This window comes from Cucurbita pepo, chromosome 7, assembly GCF_057944985.1.
Source record: "Cucurbita pepo subsp. pepo isolate OVF chromosome 7, ASM5794498v1, whole genome shotgun sequence".
NCBI classification, from domain to species: domain Eukaryota; kingdom Viridiplantae; phylum Streptophyta; class Magnoliopsida; order Cucurbitales; family Cucurbitaceae; genus Cucurbita; species Cucurbita pepo.
In genome coordinates this window covers 642,869-659,274 of record NC_141804.1, presented here as the reverse complement: position 1 = coordinate 659,274, position 16,406 = coordinate 642,869, and the positions used below count along the sequence as shown (strand labels likewise).

General features: G+C 38.4%; 4 protein-coding genes across 6 annotated transcripts; 3 read left to right on the top strand and 1 right to left on the bottom strand.

The window, feature by feature from the left end:
• Positions 1-97: 97 nt before the first annotated feature.
• LOC111797985 (protein DOWNSTREAM OF FLC-like) lies at positions 98-2,115 on the bottom strand. Its single transcript, XM_023680910.2, has 2 exons — positions 1,877-2,115; positions 98-565 (listed from the first exon to the last, which is right to left on the bottom strand). The coding sequence occupies exons 1-2, from the start codon at positions 2,028-2,030 to the stop codon at positions 240-242; spliced, it is 480 nt and encodes a 159-aa protein (XP_023536678.2). The 5' UTR covers positions 2,031-2,115; the 3' UTR covers positions 98-239.
• A 1,689-nt stretch (positions 2,116-3,804) lies between these two features.
• LOC111797983 (eukaryotic translation initiation factor 5) lies at positions 3,805-6,564 on the top strand. Of its 2 annotated transcripts, none has more exons than XM_023680906.2 (2): positions 3,805-3,959; positions 4,713-6,564. In XM_023680906.2, the coding sequence occupies exon 2, from the start codon at positions 5,027-5,029 to the stop codon at positions 6,365-6,367; it is 1,341 nt and encodes a 446-aa protein (XP_023536674.2). In that variant the 5' UTR covers positions 3,805-3,959; positions 4,713-5,026; the 3' UTR covers positions 6,368-6,564. The 2 variants fall into 2 exon arrangements, with proteins under 2 accessions (XP_023536674.2, XP_023536675.2); XM_023680907.2 differs by having other exon boundaries at positions 3,810-3,959; positions 4,717-6,564.
• Positions 6,565-7,552: 988 nt separating this feature from the next.
• Positions 7,553-11,871, top strand: LOC111797982 (auxin response factor 17-like). The gene is made up of 3 exons (XM_023680904.2): positions 7,553-8,911; positions 9,994-10,688; positions 11,545-11,871. The coding sequence occupies exons 1-2, from the start codon at positions 7,877-7,879 to the stop codon at positions 10,609-10,611; spliced, it is 1,653 nt and encodes a 550-aa protein (XP_023536672.2). The 5' UTR covers positions 7,553-7,876; the 3' UTR covers positions 10,612-10,688; positions 11,545-11,871.
• Positions 11,872-12,300: 429 nt separating this feature from the next.
• Positions 12,301-15,460, top strand: LOC111797984 (uncharacterized). 2 transcript variants are annotated; one of them, XM_023680908.2, is made up of 3 exons: positions 12,301-12,643; positions 14,021-14,524; positions 15,003-15,460. In XM_023680908.2, exons 1-3 carry the CDS (start codon positions 12,413-12,415, stop codon positions 15,216-15,218), a joined length of 951 nt encoding a protein of 316 aa, XP_023536676.2. In that variant the 5' UTR covers positions 12,301-12,412; the 3' UTR covers positions 15,219-15,460. The 2 variants fall into 2 exon arrangements, with proteins under 2 accessions (XP_023536676.2, XP_023536677.2); XM_023680909.2 differs by having other exon boundaries at positions 12,302-12,643; positions 14,024-14,524.
• Positions 15,461-16,406: the final 946 nt, after the last annotated feature.

The following is a 16,406-nucleotide window of genomic DNA, read 5'->3' as shown; positions in this document are numbered from 1 at the left end:
ACAAACTTATTCGATATGGGCCGTAACCTGCTAACAAAGTGGACTTTTGGAGCCTACGTTTATAAACACTATTTGTAGGGTGTGGATTACAATAAAGTGAATAAACACAGCATTACTAATAATTTTAAAGCATTTTTAAGTATCCATGTAGATAAAGCGTATATAGACTGTAGTAGCATAAGCTGAATAAATATACCTCCAGAAGTACAGCTAAGTAATTGCTGGAACTAAAGCCAGATCTAATCTTCGATGTCCTGGTATTGGCTGAGGACTTGGTTGCAGCCAGACAAAGCTTCATCTCTTGCGAAACCCATGGCATTGACGTAACGGTCGTTTGAGGCAATGCCATTGAAGCGGGTGAGGATCACACGGGCACGGTCACGGCCTTCAGATACTGCCGAGCACTCCTTCTCAGGGCTGCTGATTAGCGAAGCATCACAAACTTGGTCCTCGTGGTCCTTGTTGACTAAGAGTGAGTAAGAACCAGTGGAGTCTGTTGTGGCCTCTTGGCTGTAGAGAAGTTCCATGGTGTTCCTGTTCTTGCATTCGATTTTGACCTTAGCACCTACAAGGAAATTGCATAATTGAGAGATAAGTTTATATCCGTGAACTAAAGCACCTCTCAAATCTCTACAATATCAGATAACCTACATATATAACTATGTAGATTAAATTTATATCCTAAACCAAATCAAGAGAGGGATTTGGTGATGATTTAATACAAGAATACATTAATCCAACCCACTAAACCATGATGCAAAAGACAGAGCGTTTGATTATATTGTGCAAGATAGACATTAAGATTAGTTAGCTCCTTGGTGGATGTGGGCTATATCTCAGTTGCCTTTCTATTTGAAATTAGCTCAAGTTTCTATTTGGTTCCCTAATTTTACACAATTCAGTAATTAGAAATGAATTTGGGTGTTGATATCCTAAGCACCTTAGTCTCCTTCATTATGGGCAAGAAATTTTGCCCAAGAACTAACAAATGGAGAAGAACAGAAGGGTCAAACCCAAGATCTTTTACCCTACAACCATTTTAAATTATTTCAAGACCTAAAATCTTGAGCTTAAATTGATAGGTTAGGCTTATTTAATCTTCCACTCATATTCTTAAGACATAAACAATGACTGCAAACGGGGATCGTGAGCAGTGGATGTTATTTTGAACACAACTTACGTAAAGAACGAGAGTCACATAGGAAGAACAACAAGAGAAAACTGAATCACTATCCAGATTCCACATAGCAGATGGAACACGAGACAGAAACCTGGAGTAATTCGAATGGAATTAGAGGCGTTTATCCAGATTGACACTCGACGTCAAATGGAATCAGAAACTTCAAATACAGAATCAATAGAAAGAATATTAGTGTAAGCGATCGTGTTTAAAATTAATGCTTAAAATAAAAGTTGTGCACGATGTAGATAGAGAATAAAGTAATCAAATCTTAATAAACAAAAATAAATCCCGTTTCTCACAACCAGAAAGAGCCATTGACTTACTTAAGCTCCAGATCAGGCCTCGATTAAAAAAAATACACGCACCAAACATGAGAATTAGGACTAAATTAATCCATATAGTTAAACGCTGGCTTATTCCACATGGCATCACACAGTAGTCAAGATCGAGACACCAAATCCACAACAAATCAATCTCATACTCCATAAAACTAGCAAGCAAGCCACTAACCAACAGTACCTCTCACTACAACAGAGATCTAGAAGGAACACGAAGCAGACAATAACAAAATACATCCACATTCATCGACCACTACGCATCTCGCATAAAAACAACGAAATCAAAGCAAAATCCGGAAAAGATCGGTGAATTTCAACGATGAACAACAATAAAGCATAGAGAAAAAGAAGATACCGGGAATGTAGGTAGTGGCGGAGGTTTCGAAGCCGGCAAGACAAGTATCACAGTAGACTTTACCACGAACAACAAACGGAGTCCTGACAGGGCGGGTAGCGGCGACGAGCGCGGGAAGCACACAGAGAGAAAAGAGAATCACAAATCGCGCCATGGATTTGATTTCTTCGAGAAAATCAGAGAAATGGGAAAGGAAGGTGAAAACTGACGAAGGGAAAATGAAGCGTAAGGTTTTTAATAATGAAGAGTAAAGTGAAAGCCTTAAGCAATTGACGCGGGGAAATGCTGGAATCGCGGTGTAAAAATTTAAACCGCGTTGAGTTTTTTTACCGTGTCGATGAATCATGTAAGAACAATACTACCTCTAGAATCTGGCGAATGAAAACACGACACGTTTCAAGTTTGGACACGTGTTGGCTTAAAAATCACGGTTGCAGGGAAATAGAAAATAGTGCTGTTGTAGAAGAAAGAGCACAGGTTTTCAGTTACAAATCGGTCCTGTCGGTGGTCACATGAGAAGTGCTTGGGTGATTGAGTAAATGAGGGTAAATTTGTCTTTTTGTATGGAACGAGTTAATAAAAGTTCCATTAATACCTTAATTTTATGAAAAAAAAACTTTAAAAATATCCTTAATTTTATTTTTAAATTTTTTAAAAATTTTCTTATAATTAATATCACGTTTCAAAAATAACTTTAAAAAATTTAAAAATAATTTACAAGGTGTCAATTCATAATTTTTATCCATATAATAATTATAAAAAAAAAGAAGAGGGGTAAATATTACTTTTAAAATTTTATAGATATATTTTAAATAAAATAATTACCTAAAGTATTTTTAAATTTTAAAAAAAATTAAAGGGTATTAATGAAATTTTTAAGACGTCATCCTCACCTTCCTCCAACTTATCACGGGTAGTCTGCTCAGTGTTTCAATCTCAACGGTTGACAGCTAAACATGAAACCTAAACTTGTGCTCGAGAGACAGCTGTCCATATACTGATAAGGGATGTATGGATTCTCGAGAAGAGAGGAGGCGAGGTGGTCCCCTAGACCGCCCGGAAGGGATATAACTCAGCAGTAGTGTCGCCTTGATGTGGTGGAAGTCATTGGTTCGAGCCTGATTATCCCTAAACCCAATGTGAGTTTGTATATTTTTACTTACTCCTCGGGATTGAGACATGACCCAAACTCCTACGGGAGGCAGCAGTGGGAAATTTTCCGCAATGGGCGAAAGCCTGATGGAACAATGCCGCGTGGAGGTAGAAGGTCTACGAGTCGTGAACTTCTTTTTCTGGAGAAGAAGCAATGACAGTATCCGGTATAAATATTATATATATTAAACTTAAATTTATAAAATTTTAAGAATATTTTTATTTTTATTAATTTAATATGTTTAAAATGCTGATGAAATATTGGAAATTATTTATTAAAAATTACAAACTCTTTAAAGTTGGTTGTATTTGGTGCAATAATTTCCTATTTTATAAAATTATAAAATTTAAATATTAATATTTAATAATTAAAAAAAACAATTTATATAAATAATATTGTAAAAATTAAAAAAATTAATTTAAAATTTAATTTCTTCAAATTTTAGGGGCATAATTGAAAAAGGCCGGTTTTTATATAATTTAACGTTTGTTTTAAATGGTAACTTCTGAAGTCACACCTAATTATGATAATCCCGCCAATATTTTTAAAATTTTTAACTTTCCATTTATACCCTCCGGGTTGCTAAAAATTACCATATTGGGATCTACCATAATTTTGAAATTCATTTCATAATAATTGAGAATCGTAAAAGGACAATAGTAATAGCGACCGGGAAGGACAAAGTCGTAAATAAGATGAAGTTTGGGGTTTGATTGCGCCTCCGGTCGGTTAGTGAAAATATTTAAATCTTTTTAAAGTTGCCCTAATTGGTGACGTGTAGGGTTTTCTTTCTACATTGATTTGAGTGTGTATAAAAGGCGTTCCTTCTGCTCAACAGAATCCCATCGGCATCTTCGTCACCGCGAAATCAAGAGCCAGAGCTTCAGGATCAGTTTGTTTTTCCTTCTCTTATCACGACAGCCTAACACTGTAAGACGATAATTTCCTATGTTGTAGTTTGTTTGTTAATCTAACTTCATTATTGTTTCTAGTTTTTATTTTGGCCTCAGATTTTCAACTCATGTTTTGAGTTTGTTATTTTTGTTTTGTTGTAATTGATTATATAAGTTCATACGCCTTTGATTCAATGATATCCTCACGATCGGTTCTTCGATTATTGATTTCTGATGGGGATTGTAAGTTTCTTGCTGCGTCGTGTTCAGATCTGTGGATTTAGTTGCCTGTTTCTCGTTTGTTTTGGATGTTCTTTTTTTATTTCATCTCTCGATGATTGTAATTGAAAATTATGATTGTCTCCGTAGATTGGATATTCATGTAAAGCTGATTGAATCTTCTCTGCGAATTCGATTTTATTATTCTCCATCTAGTATTTTCATGCGTTGAATCTCGTCAGTTGTGTATTGGATGGATTGTCAAGTTTTAAGGTAGAGACTGACTTATATTTTGTGGCTGATTGTGTTATTTTTTTCATCTTCTAAAATCTAACTTTAATTAAAGCGAACTACAATTTTGTTTATGTTTTCATTGCTGCATTTAAAGATTACTCCATTGAGATCAATAAATCTGCTGTTGTACGGTTCAGTTTTCTATACCAAAGGTAGAAATCAGCTGTTAAATGATATTTGTGCACTTTAACTTGCACTTGATTGATGATGTTTTATGTTCACTGTCAACGTTTAAGTTCATGAGAATCAAGCATAATTAATTGTTCTTAATCCACAGGAAGTTGGCCTTCTGGTCTGCTGTTGTGTAGTTCAAAGTGGAGAGCGTGAAGTTTGAGACTCCTTTTATGTCTGAACGGGCCACTCTCTTTTTGTCATCGATTGGATTGCTTGGAGAGTATTGTCCTACGTCTAGGAAAAAGTACAGCTGCGCTGAGACTATTGGCTGCATGCATCTTGAGTTGCCTGGTGGTCATTGTAACAGCCCGCGGGTGGTAGCCTTGTCCAGCTGCTCAAAGAACAACAGGGCATCTTGAAGATACCACTGCTGATATCTATCTTTTCTAACCAGTACTGCCGTTTTTGTGTTCTAACATGGCGTTGCAGAATATTGGTGCCTCAAACCGTGACGATGCCTTCTATAGGTATAAGATGCCTAGGATGGTTACTAAAATTGAAGGTAGAGGTAATGGCATTAAGACTAATGTGGTTAACATGGTGGAAATTGCCAAAGCCTTGGGCAGGCCTGCTTCTTACACTACCAAGTACTTTGGATGTGAGCTTGGTGCACAATCCAAATTCGATGAGAAAACTGGGACTTCTCTTGTAAATGGTGCACATGATACAGCCAAGCTGGCTGGTCTGCTCGAGAACTTTATCAAGAAGTATGTTCAATGCTACGGATGTGGTAACCCCGAAACTGAGATTATCATCACGAAGACGCAGATGATCACTATGAAATGTGCTGCCTGTGGATTTATATCTGATGTTGACATGAGGGATAAAATCACAACATTTATTCTCAAGAATCCTCCTGAACAGAAGAAGGGATCAAAAGACAAGAAAGCTATGAGGCGGGCTGAGAAGGAAAGACTTAAGGAGGGCGAGGCTGCTGATGAGGAGCAGAAGAAGCTAAAGAAGGATTCGGTGAAGAAGAAAAGCACGAGTGGTAATTCAAAGGAAACTGTTACTAAAGTGCCAAGCAAGAAGAAGAATAATGGCTCGGATGACGATCATTCCCCAGTTCCTATCCATGCTAGTGGTAAGGACGAAGTAGCTGATGATGACGACGACGATGACGATGTGCAGTGGCAAACTGACACATCTTTAGAGGCAGCTAAGCAGCGTATTCAGGAGCAGTTGAGTGCGGTCACTGCTGATATGGTCATGCTCTCTACCGAAGAAACTACGTCGTCTAAAAAGCCCTCTGAACATGAGAAGTCTTCGATCAACGGAAACAAGAACGGAAATGGAGTGTCTCCCCATGTTGCTCTTGTCAACGAGATCAAAGATTATTTGAAGAAAGGTTCCTCCGCTGCCAACCTCAAATCATTTTTGGGATCACTTTCTGGAACTCCCCAGGAGATTGTGAATGCCTTAGTTGAGGCTCTTTTTGATGGCGTTGGAAAAGGCTTCTCAAAGGAGGTGATGAAGAAGAAGAACTTCTTGGCTGCAGCTGTTGCTCTGGAGGGATCACAGATAGCTCTATTGCGTGCCATTGAATCTTTCTGTCTCAACACGAGTTCGGAGGCTGCTAAGGAGGTTGCTCTGGTTCTGAAATCGCTATACGACAGCAACCTGATCGAGGAGGAATTTGTATTAGAGTGGTACCAGAAGGGCGTGGTTGGCGCTAACAAAAGTTCTCCAATCTGGAACCATGTAAAGCCGTTCATCGAATGGCTCCAGAACGCTGAGTCCGAGACCGAAGAAGAGTAAGAACGTTGTTACTCTTGCTGTTCTAGTTTTAGCAGTCATGAGCAAGTCACTGTCTTGTCTGGAATAATAAGTGTTGTTGTCGTTGGATCAGCTTGTTTTGTTCCTTGTTTGCGTGTTCTATGTCGTCTGTCTTTCTCATTTCCTTGTTCTGATGGTATCCGCTGTGTGCGAACAACGATATTGTGTGCTTCATGTAATAGTCCTCTCCCTGTGCCTCATTTTCCTTCTACATTTCTACTACGACGTATCTATATCAACTGAGTTTTCTAGGTTTTCTGGAATATTCATACAATCGTTCTAACTTCACCGTCAGTAGATATTGTCTTTTTTGAACTTTCCCTTTCGAGTTTCTTCTCGAAGTTTTAAAATGCGCCTACTGAAGAGGTACTAGGGAAGGTTGGTCAGTAGATGTTGTCTTTTTTGAATTTTTTCTTTCGAGTTTCTTCTCGAAGTTTTAAAATGTGCCTACCGAAGAGATACTAGGGAAGGTTGGATGGCGATATAATTTTATATTTTATATAATTTTTAAATAGTTTTATATTTTATATAATTTTTAAATAATTTTATATTTTATATAATTTTTAAATAATTTTATATTTTATATAATTTTTAAATGAATTAAGATTAAAGTTTTAATAGAGTCATATAAATTTTTAATTTCATGTGGCTCAATTTTTCGAAAATTAAAATTAGTTTCAACAAATTATAATGGAATTGTTAAGTAGTAAACTAATGTTTAGTTAATTTAATTTTAATTCCTTGAAAAATAAATTAATATTAAATTAATTGAACGTTAGAGAATCAATTTGAAAATTTGAAAACTATACAAAATAAATAAAAATTGAGATATATATCATTTTATACTAAAAATGGACAATAATTCTTTTTTATTTTAACACTAATCTTATCTATAGTTATTATGTATCTTGAAAATACAATTTTTTTTAATAAAAAAAATAAATACTGAATTTCTAAAAATTAAATATTAGAAGCTGATTAATTAATTAATTAATATTATTATTTTGAAAAAGCAAGAAAATCCGCGGGAAGAGTGGAAAATAGCGTTTCCACAAAGCACAGTTAACAAAATACAGACATTCAGTTACTGTCGGGGCAAAACCGTAATTCAACTCGATTTTCGAGGCGTTCTGTTACGTAAGTCTGTTCTTCTCTCCTTCCCGGTTCCTGTTTCTCCGACCCAATGGGCCATTCTCTCTCTCTCTCTAAAAGATCACGGACATTTTGAAGAGAGAGAGAGAGAGAGAAGAGGAAGAAGACGATGGAGACAGTCAAAGTTCTTCACAGATATCTCTCTCAGATTCTCGTATAAGATCAAGAACCAACCCTAACTGACAACAATTTCCATTTCACTTCTCTTTTTTTTTTTTTTTTCTTTCTTTTCAATCTCGATTCCTTGCAGTCTTTGTTCTCTTTTCTTTTTCTTGCCCTAGGAAGAATTTCCTGTTCTTCCTTCTACTGTTCGATCACCGCCGGTCCGATTCCGGCAGCATGGACCGACAACTTTGGCAGGCTTTTGCCGGTAAGTCTGTCCATATTCACACTGTCGGTTCTGAGGTTTACTATTTCGTACAAGGACATGTCGAGCAAGCTACATACATACCATCACTATCTCAGTCTGTTCTTTCTAATCCCGCAACTAAATGTCTCGTTACTGGCACTGATTTTCATGCCGATTCTCTTTCTGATGAAGTCTGCATTAAGTTGAATCTTCATCCCATTCGGCCTGGTCGGGATGAGTCTGTTGTGGTTTCCCGATTTGGTCGTTGTGATGATAATGGCGGGGAGAGGGATAAGATTGAGTCGTTTGCTAAGATTCTTACGTCTTCTGATGCTAATAATGGCGGTGGATTCTCTGTGCCGCGGTGCTGTGCGGATTCTGTTTTTCCTCCCTTGAATTACCAGGCTGATCCGCCGGTGCAGACTTTGTCGATTACTGATGTTCATGGAGTTGTTTGGAATTTTCGTCACATTTACCGTGGGACGCCGAGGCGGCATTTGCTCACTACTGGGTGGAGTAAGTTCGTTAATCACAAGAAGCTGATTGCCGGTGATTCCGTCGTTTTCGCGAAGAATCTTAGAGGGGATATGTTCGTTGGCATTCGTCGTGCCTCAACCTCTATCACAAGGGCTATTGCAGGCGGTGATTGCGGCCGGTGGAATAGCCAGAATGGTGGAGCAAGATGCAGTTTGGAGGAGAATTGTTCTGGCGATGGAGGAACAAAAGTTTTCTCCCGGAGGAATATTGGGAAGCTGCCGGCCGAGGCAGTTGCCAACGCTGCGGAATTGGCCGCGCAATTTAAGCCATTCGAGTTGGTTTATTATCCTAGGGCTGGTCGGTCGGAATTTGTTGTTCAAGTCGAGAAGGTGAATGAATCGAAGAATTATCAGTGGTATTCTGGAACAAGAGTGAAAATGGCCATGGAGACCGAGTATTCGAAGATGACATGGTATCAAGGGACTGTAACCTCAGCATCTGTTCCTGAGCACGGACCTTGGATGGGTTCTCCATGGCGTATGCTTGAGGTAGACCTTTGTCTCTAATTCCGTATGCGTAGCAGCTATCATATCTACTTTTGAATGTGTATTGAATCTTGCTTCGTTTGATTGTCTGAGTTTATTGATCGTTTTTCTTGTATTTAGTTTCTGTTTTTAATCTCAACGTGACAAATCAGTGATGAGAAATTGGATTGGATCTATGACGTTATACACTTACTTTTAGGATTTATATTGAATTCTCTGTTTCTTATCGAGGGAGAGAAAAAAAACACAAAGAAACGAAAGAAGTAGTAGAGTCACTCACTCTAGGTAATTTCATTATGGATGGTCTGTTGGTTCCCTCCTTGAAAGATGCTGACATTTTTAATGAGATCCCACCTCGGTTAGAGAGGGGAACGAAACATTCCTTATAAAAGTGTGAAAACCTCTCCCTAGCAGACTCGTTTTAAAACCGTGAGGTTGACAACGATACATAACGGGTCAAAGTGGACAATATCTACTAGCAGTGGGTTTGAGCAGTTACAAATGGTATCAAAGTCAGACACCAGTCAGTATGCCAGCGAGGACACTCGGCCCCCAAAGGGGGTGGATTGTGAGATCCCACATCGGTTGGAGAGGGGAACGAAACATTTCTTGTAAGGGTATGGAAACCTCTCCCTGCGTTTTAAAACCATGAGACTGATGACGATACGTAACTGGCCAAAACGGATAATATCTCCTAGCGGTGGGCTTGGCCACAATATCTCTTTTCTTATTAAGAAGTAGTCTGCAAGGTTATCCTAATTCTAAGTTAAAGAACTGGAGTTGTAACTTAGGTGAGTATCTTTTCTCTCAATGACGAACATGTATCATGTAAGCAGCAGTCCCGGGATTATTTGGTGTTGGATAATTTGGCGTTTGTTTCAGTTGCTAGGTGTTTTGTATTAGTATGGTTGATCTGACAAAAATGCTCTTGGCCAATAAAAGAATGCAAACGGGATGACTTTTCTGCAAGTGCAAAACTTGGAACTTTGGCTATCTCTACTCTATCTGTTGCTTTCTCTTTACCAGCATTTGTTGTTATTATTATTGTTGTTGTTTTCATGTTATTGCCTTTTTTTATGTCTTAGGTTACATGGGATGAAATTGATGCTCTGCAGAGTGCTAAGTATGTGAGCCCTTGGGAAGTTGAACTAGCTACGCCCACTCCTCCAATACAACCTCCTCTTCACCCAGCAAAGAAGTTTAGAGGTCTCCCGAAATCTGGGATGCTGAATGGTGAAGCAGAGCTGTTTTCACCTCTGATGAATTTCGTTGATTCAACAATGGAACAATTCAACCCATCATTGTTGAATCTCAACTCTTTTCCTGCTGGCATGCAGGGAGCCAGGCAAAAGTTATTCTGTGAATCTAGGTTATTCAACCCATGTAAAGAAATGACCCCACTAACATGTGATGAAAGTTCCATGAGCGAGCTGAATGCTGCGAAGACAATGCAAATGGTGTCTACTGACCTCCTTATTGGTAGTGTGCAGTTTGATACCTTGTCGCCTGATAGTCAGGCTAGTGTTCTTTCCTTTGCCACGGGAACTTCTGAGAACCAGAACTGCTGCAACTCAGCTAAAGCTGGAGTAAATTCAATTCAGTTGTTTGGTCAAGTCATCTATATGAACCCGCCTGTTGAAAATGGACTTGAAAATGGTGTTAGCACTAATGATGGTGGCAAGAATCTTAATCAGTCCGCATGATCTTCTTTGATCCGTACAAACTTTCTTGTCGTGTGCTAGACTGGGAGCTGGGTGTAGAAGGAAGTAGCTGTATACAGGTACGCATGTCTCATATCCTTTATACTTTGGCATTGCTGAATTTTGTGACCAGAAGTGTTCGTTTTGAATTTTGAAGTCATATGAACAGAAATTAGTCACTTCATGAATAGGTCAAAGTATATATGGTGATGTCGAATATTATTCTTTGTTACTTGCTATGATACTAATTCTTCTATTCCAACATATTTACATTCTTTTTGCCCTTTGCATGCATCTTTCATTAAACTCTATCAAATCGTTATCAAACTCTGTCTGTCTTGTTGTGAGATTCCACGTTGTTTGGAGAGGGGAACGAAGTATTCCTTATAAAGGTATGGAAACCTCTCCCTAGTATACGCGTTTTAAAACCGTGAGGCTAACGGCGGTACGTAATGGGTGAAAGTGGACAATATCTACTAGCGGTGGGCTTGTACCGTTACAAATGGTATCAAAGCTAAATACTTGGCGGTGTGCCAGTGAGGATGCTAGGCCCCCAAGAGGGGTGGATTATGAGATCCCACATCGGTTGGAGAGGGGAACGAATCATTTCTTATGAGGGTGTGGAAACCTCTCCCTAGTAGATGCGTTTTAAAACTGTGAGGTTGATAGCGATACGTAACTGGCCAAAAGTGAACATATCTGCTAGCAATGAGTTTGAGTTGTTAGGAGCGGTCACACTTGTCAAATATTAACCTAGACTTCGAATAGAATGAAATGTTTGATAGTGCCCTATAATGATATGATAATCAGTGTTTATTTAGATGATTAGTCATTTCAAACACTTAGAATTCATGTTTGGCCTGCATGAAAAGGCAATTCATATCTAAATGTATGTGTTGATGTTGATGGACTATTTTGTTTTCCCTCTTGTCCTAGGTACTTGGGGCAGGGCAGGCAGGAAGCTGACTACAATATGAACATTGGCAGTAGATAGTTTGTCAATGGTAGTTCGTGTTTAGTTTGATAGCCTCAAAGGTCTTGGATTCTGAATTTTTTGCTGATACTCTGTTGCTGAGTTTGCTTTAGATGTTTGTAAGTTTTGGAGATTGTTGAACCATTTTTAGGCCTTTTCTTTAGTGTGGATGGTTGAGACATGATTTGTCAAAGAGCTAATTCTCTTGATGGGGAAAGTGTTTCAAATTGAACTAACCCGCTCGCCATTGTCGTTAGAAAATCTAAGAAATTCTTGGTCGTTGTTGAGTAGCAGCTCATTGTTGTTGTAGAGAATTTAATCATTGAAGAACATAGTCGCTCATCATTGAGAATCATTTAAGAAGTACTGGTGCGAAGTTTAGTTTATGAGACCACGATTGAGTGGAGTAGCTGCAATACGAAGCTCGTTACCTTAGCTAGATAACCCTTTGAATCTTCTAACCGCATCATTCGAGATCGATATTGGATTCGAATGAGGTTTTGCGTTACCTCTAATCTCTTCCGCACCTAATTCTTAAATTCAGGTTACGTGATGTTGAATTAAGATTAAAACGGAGTTTTGACTCGACTCTCCCGATAAAAAAAAAAAAAAAAAAAAAAAAAAAAAGAATTTTAAAATTCTAAATAAAAGTGTAGAATTTGTTTAGCGTTCTCCAATAACTCGGGTCGGGTCGGGTCGGAATTCGGGCCTAGGGCTCAACTAAAACGAAATGTCCAGAAACTCAGAGAAGGAAGAGGAAGACGAAGGCTAAGAACTGGAGGCATTCCTTCACTGAGTTTGAGCTTCATCTTCTCTTCGTAATTTTTGTCAATGGCGGCTTTGGCTCTCTCTAATTACACTCTCTTCTCTCCTCGCCCTTCTACTTCCTCCAAAGCCATAGAATCCACATCCCTTGTTACACCGTCTCTCTGTTTTCTTCATAATCCTCGCCATCGCTCTCGTCTTTGTTACTCATTATTAAGTTTCTCTCCCGCCTTCCATTCTTCTCCGGTTAGACGTTCATTCATACCGTGTTTTTCTGCTCAAGATTCTGTTCCCAATGTACGTTGAACTCTCCTTTTATTTGTTGCTTTGATTGCTTACAGTTCTTGTTGTTATCGTTTTTCGAATTTCTGCGTACTTTTATTTCTCTGTCGTATTGTTATTTTAGTCTTTTACGTGTGGATGTTTTGCTGGATTTGAGTTGCGATTGTTTGAGATGGAAATGTTACGCTTATTCTGTGTGTTTATTGTACGGATTCTTTAAATGCATTTTTGGAACTTCGAATTCCTATTTTCTCAGTGCTGGATGGTGATCTTTGCTGCTATGGCCAACCCTTAGTGACACTGATTAGATTACTGAATTTTGAGGTGAAAGAGTTTTTCATTTTCTAGATAGAAAAGACTGGTGGTTTTGATAAGCTGGTGGTTTAAGTCGATATTCGTGTCAAAATTTGGCATTCCTTAAATGGAAGGTTTGATTGCCATCCATTTTGGCTTAAAAAAAAAAAACTCAATCTGTAATGGCCCGAGTCATCGCTAGCTGATATTGTCCTGTTTGGGGCTTTCCATTTCTTGCTTCCACTCAAAGTTTTTTAAAAAACGCGTTTGCTAGGGAGAGGTTTCCACACCCTTATAAAGAATTTTTCGTTCTCCTCTCCAACTGATGTGGGATCTCACAATCCACCCCCTTTCGAGGCCCAACGTCCTTGCTAGCACACCGTCTTGTGTCCACCCCCCTTCGAGGCTCAGCCTTCTCGCTGACACATTGCTCATGTCTAGCTCTGATACCATTTGTGACGATCCAGGCCCACCGCTAGCAGATATTGTCCTCTTTGGGGTTTCCCTTTCTTGCTTTCCCTTAAGGTTTTTAAAAAGTGTCTGTTAGGGAGAGGTTCCCACACCCTTATAAAGAATGCTTCATTCTCCTCCCAACCGACGTGGGATCTCACTCCTACATTCCTGAATTATATTATTTTTGAACTAATAACACATTTCTTCACTTTCTTTAGAGTGTAAGGATTTAACATTTTCTTCATTCTTGTACTTTGTAAGTGAAACAAGTGTGCATAGCTTACTCTAATGGTTTGAAAATCTTTATCTCAACTCAAGAAAGTAATGGAGAAATGAAATAGACAGCATCTGTGGAAGTTTTTGGAGGATTCTCATTAAGTTCTTCCCTTTATGGTATGCATACTCTTCATTTTAAAGTTATAAGTAGCATCTCAATGGTTAAAGGGATTTGTTGTTTATATGATTTGTTGTTTTACAACTCTTTTTGCTTATATGATTTGTTGTTTATATGATTTGTTGTTTTACAACTTACTCAGAGATCTTTTTTAGATGTTCAATTCATTGCAGGATGATGAAGTTAGTTACTATATGTTTTTTTTTACTTCGCTTATTCGATGTTGTTGTTGGTTGTCCCTCCCATGAAAGAAGGTAAATAAAGAAGAGGATGATGGAGAAGATGGGAATAAAGCAGGAGATGAGCTTCACGGATTGAGTTTGCAGGCCCTCATCAACGTATACCGAGAAGCGTTTCTCGATGGAGATCAAAAGACTATTTCTAAAGTTGAAGCGAAACTAAAAATTTTCGAAAGGGAGAAGGACGGGTTATTTCAGAAAGTATCGAATACGTCGGCCGAGATAACATCTGGAAAAGAGAACTATATACGTTTACAAGCTGATTTTGATAATTTTAGGAAAAGATCAGAAAAAGAAAGACTTACCGTGAAGAACAATGCCCAAAAAGAGGTTATTGAGAATCTATTACCAATGATCGACAGTTTTGAGAAGGCCAGACAACAAATTGTTCCTCAAACTGACAAGGAGAAGAAAATTGATGTAAGCTACCAGGGTATATACAAACAATTTGTGGAGGTGTTGAGGAGCTGGCGCATCTCTGCTGTTGCCGCAGTAGGAAGGCCATTTGATCCCTCAGTAAGTCAATATCTTTTGTCTAAAATTTGATACCTTCATTTCGATCTACAAAATTGTCTGTTTGATTGATGCATGTTCTTCATGCTTGCTAGTTTTTCTTCTCTTACTAGGAAGATTAGAACATAAAAAGTATTTATTTTCTCATTCTTTGTACTTGGGTGGGTGTTCTTTGCAAGTAATTCATGTCGAGTATATCAGTGATTGGAAACTAATTTGTCTGATGAGTAGCAAGTGTTTGAGGATTGTTGGGAGAGGAGTCTCATGTCGACTAATTAAGGGGTCGATCGTGGGTTTATAAGTAAGGAATACATCTCCATTGGTACGAAACCTTTTGGGGAAACCAAAAGCTAAGCCATGAGAGTTTATGCTCAAAGTGGACAATATCGTACCATTGTGGAGGTCCTTGGTTCCTAATAATAAGACATGACTATCTTTTACAGATGATGGTAAAATATGGTAAAATATTTATTTGTTGCAGTTACATGAGGCTGTAGCTCGAGAGGAGTCGCAAGAGATCAAGGAAGGGATTATCATTCAAGAATTACGACGCGGTTTTCTGCTCGGAGAACGACTTCTGAGACCAGCAAGAGTAAAAGTATCAAAAGGTCCAGGTAAGAAGAATTCCCCCACAACCAACTCCGAGAAACCGACCGAGCAACCTGCAACTGCTACTGCTAGAGTAGACAAACACTAATTATGCAACCCCATTTTTCGGGTTGATATAGAAGCATCGGATTTGTTGTCGTAATGCAGCACCATGTTGTAAATGTATCTCCTAAAACTTCCCATTTCAACTAGGCTTTTGATTCATACCATTTTATGGAGGAGGGCATTGGAAGAACTTACTCTCCATTTCACTTCTGTTTTATACACGTGATAAAGGGAACAATTGGGTTAAAGATTTCATTTATGCAAACCTTTTGAGATTACCAGATAGATGCAGATTTGAAGAATTCAATTGGTAATTTAACGTATAAATAATTTTCAAGTTTATTCTAAAGTTTTAAAATATCTAAAACCTTCTTGATATTGTGTTGATATGAGCTCTTAGGGAAAGTAGAGTCTTTAAGTGGCATGTTTTGGTCCTCTTCCCCATTAGAAAAAGTGAGTCATTGGGTACAAGATACTATCATTACCGTTTAGACAATTAGACATCCAACCTATAATTGCAACGACACAATTGCAAGACACAATTGCAAGAGTGGTTCTCTGCTCCTGTAGGGATGGAGCGATAGAAGTTTTGAGAATTCAAGAGGTCATGGCGAGATGAGTCGTTTATCATCACGGTGTCAAGTGGAAGTTCATCACGATAGGTGTCAAGCGGAAGTGCAGTGCACGGTGTTAAGTGGAAGTGCAGTGATGTATGCAACTAAAGCATCCTATCCTAACAAATTGGACTTGCACTGACTTGCACTTTGTTCCTAAAGCATCCTAACAAACTGGACTTGCACTGACTTGCACTTTGTTCCTACCGCATCGTAACAAACTGGTGAACTTTGTTCCTACAGGACTTGCACTGACTTGCACTTTGTTCCTACCGCATCGTAACAAACTGGTGAACTTTGTGCCTACAGCATCCTAACAAACGGGTAGACTTGAACTTTGTTCCTACAGCATCCTAACAAACTGGTAGACTTGAACTTTGTTCCTACAGCATCCTAACATCCTAACAAACTGGTAGACTTGAACTTTGTTCCTACAGACTTGAACTTTGTTCCTACATCCTAACAAACTGGTAGACTTGAACGTTCCTACAGCATCCTAACAAACTGGTAGACTTGAACTACTTTGTTCCTAACAAAGTGGTAGACTTAACTTTGTTCCTGCATCATCTGATTAATTCGATTAGGCATCTTTTCTCATTTTCTCATTTTTTTTTAAT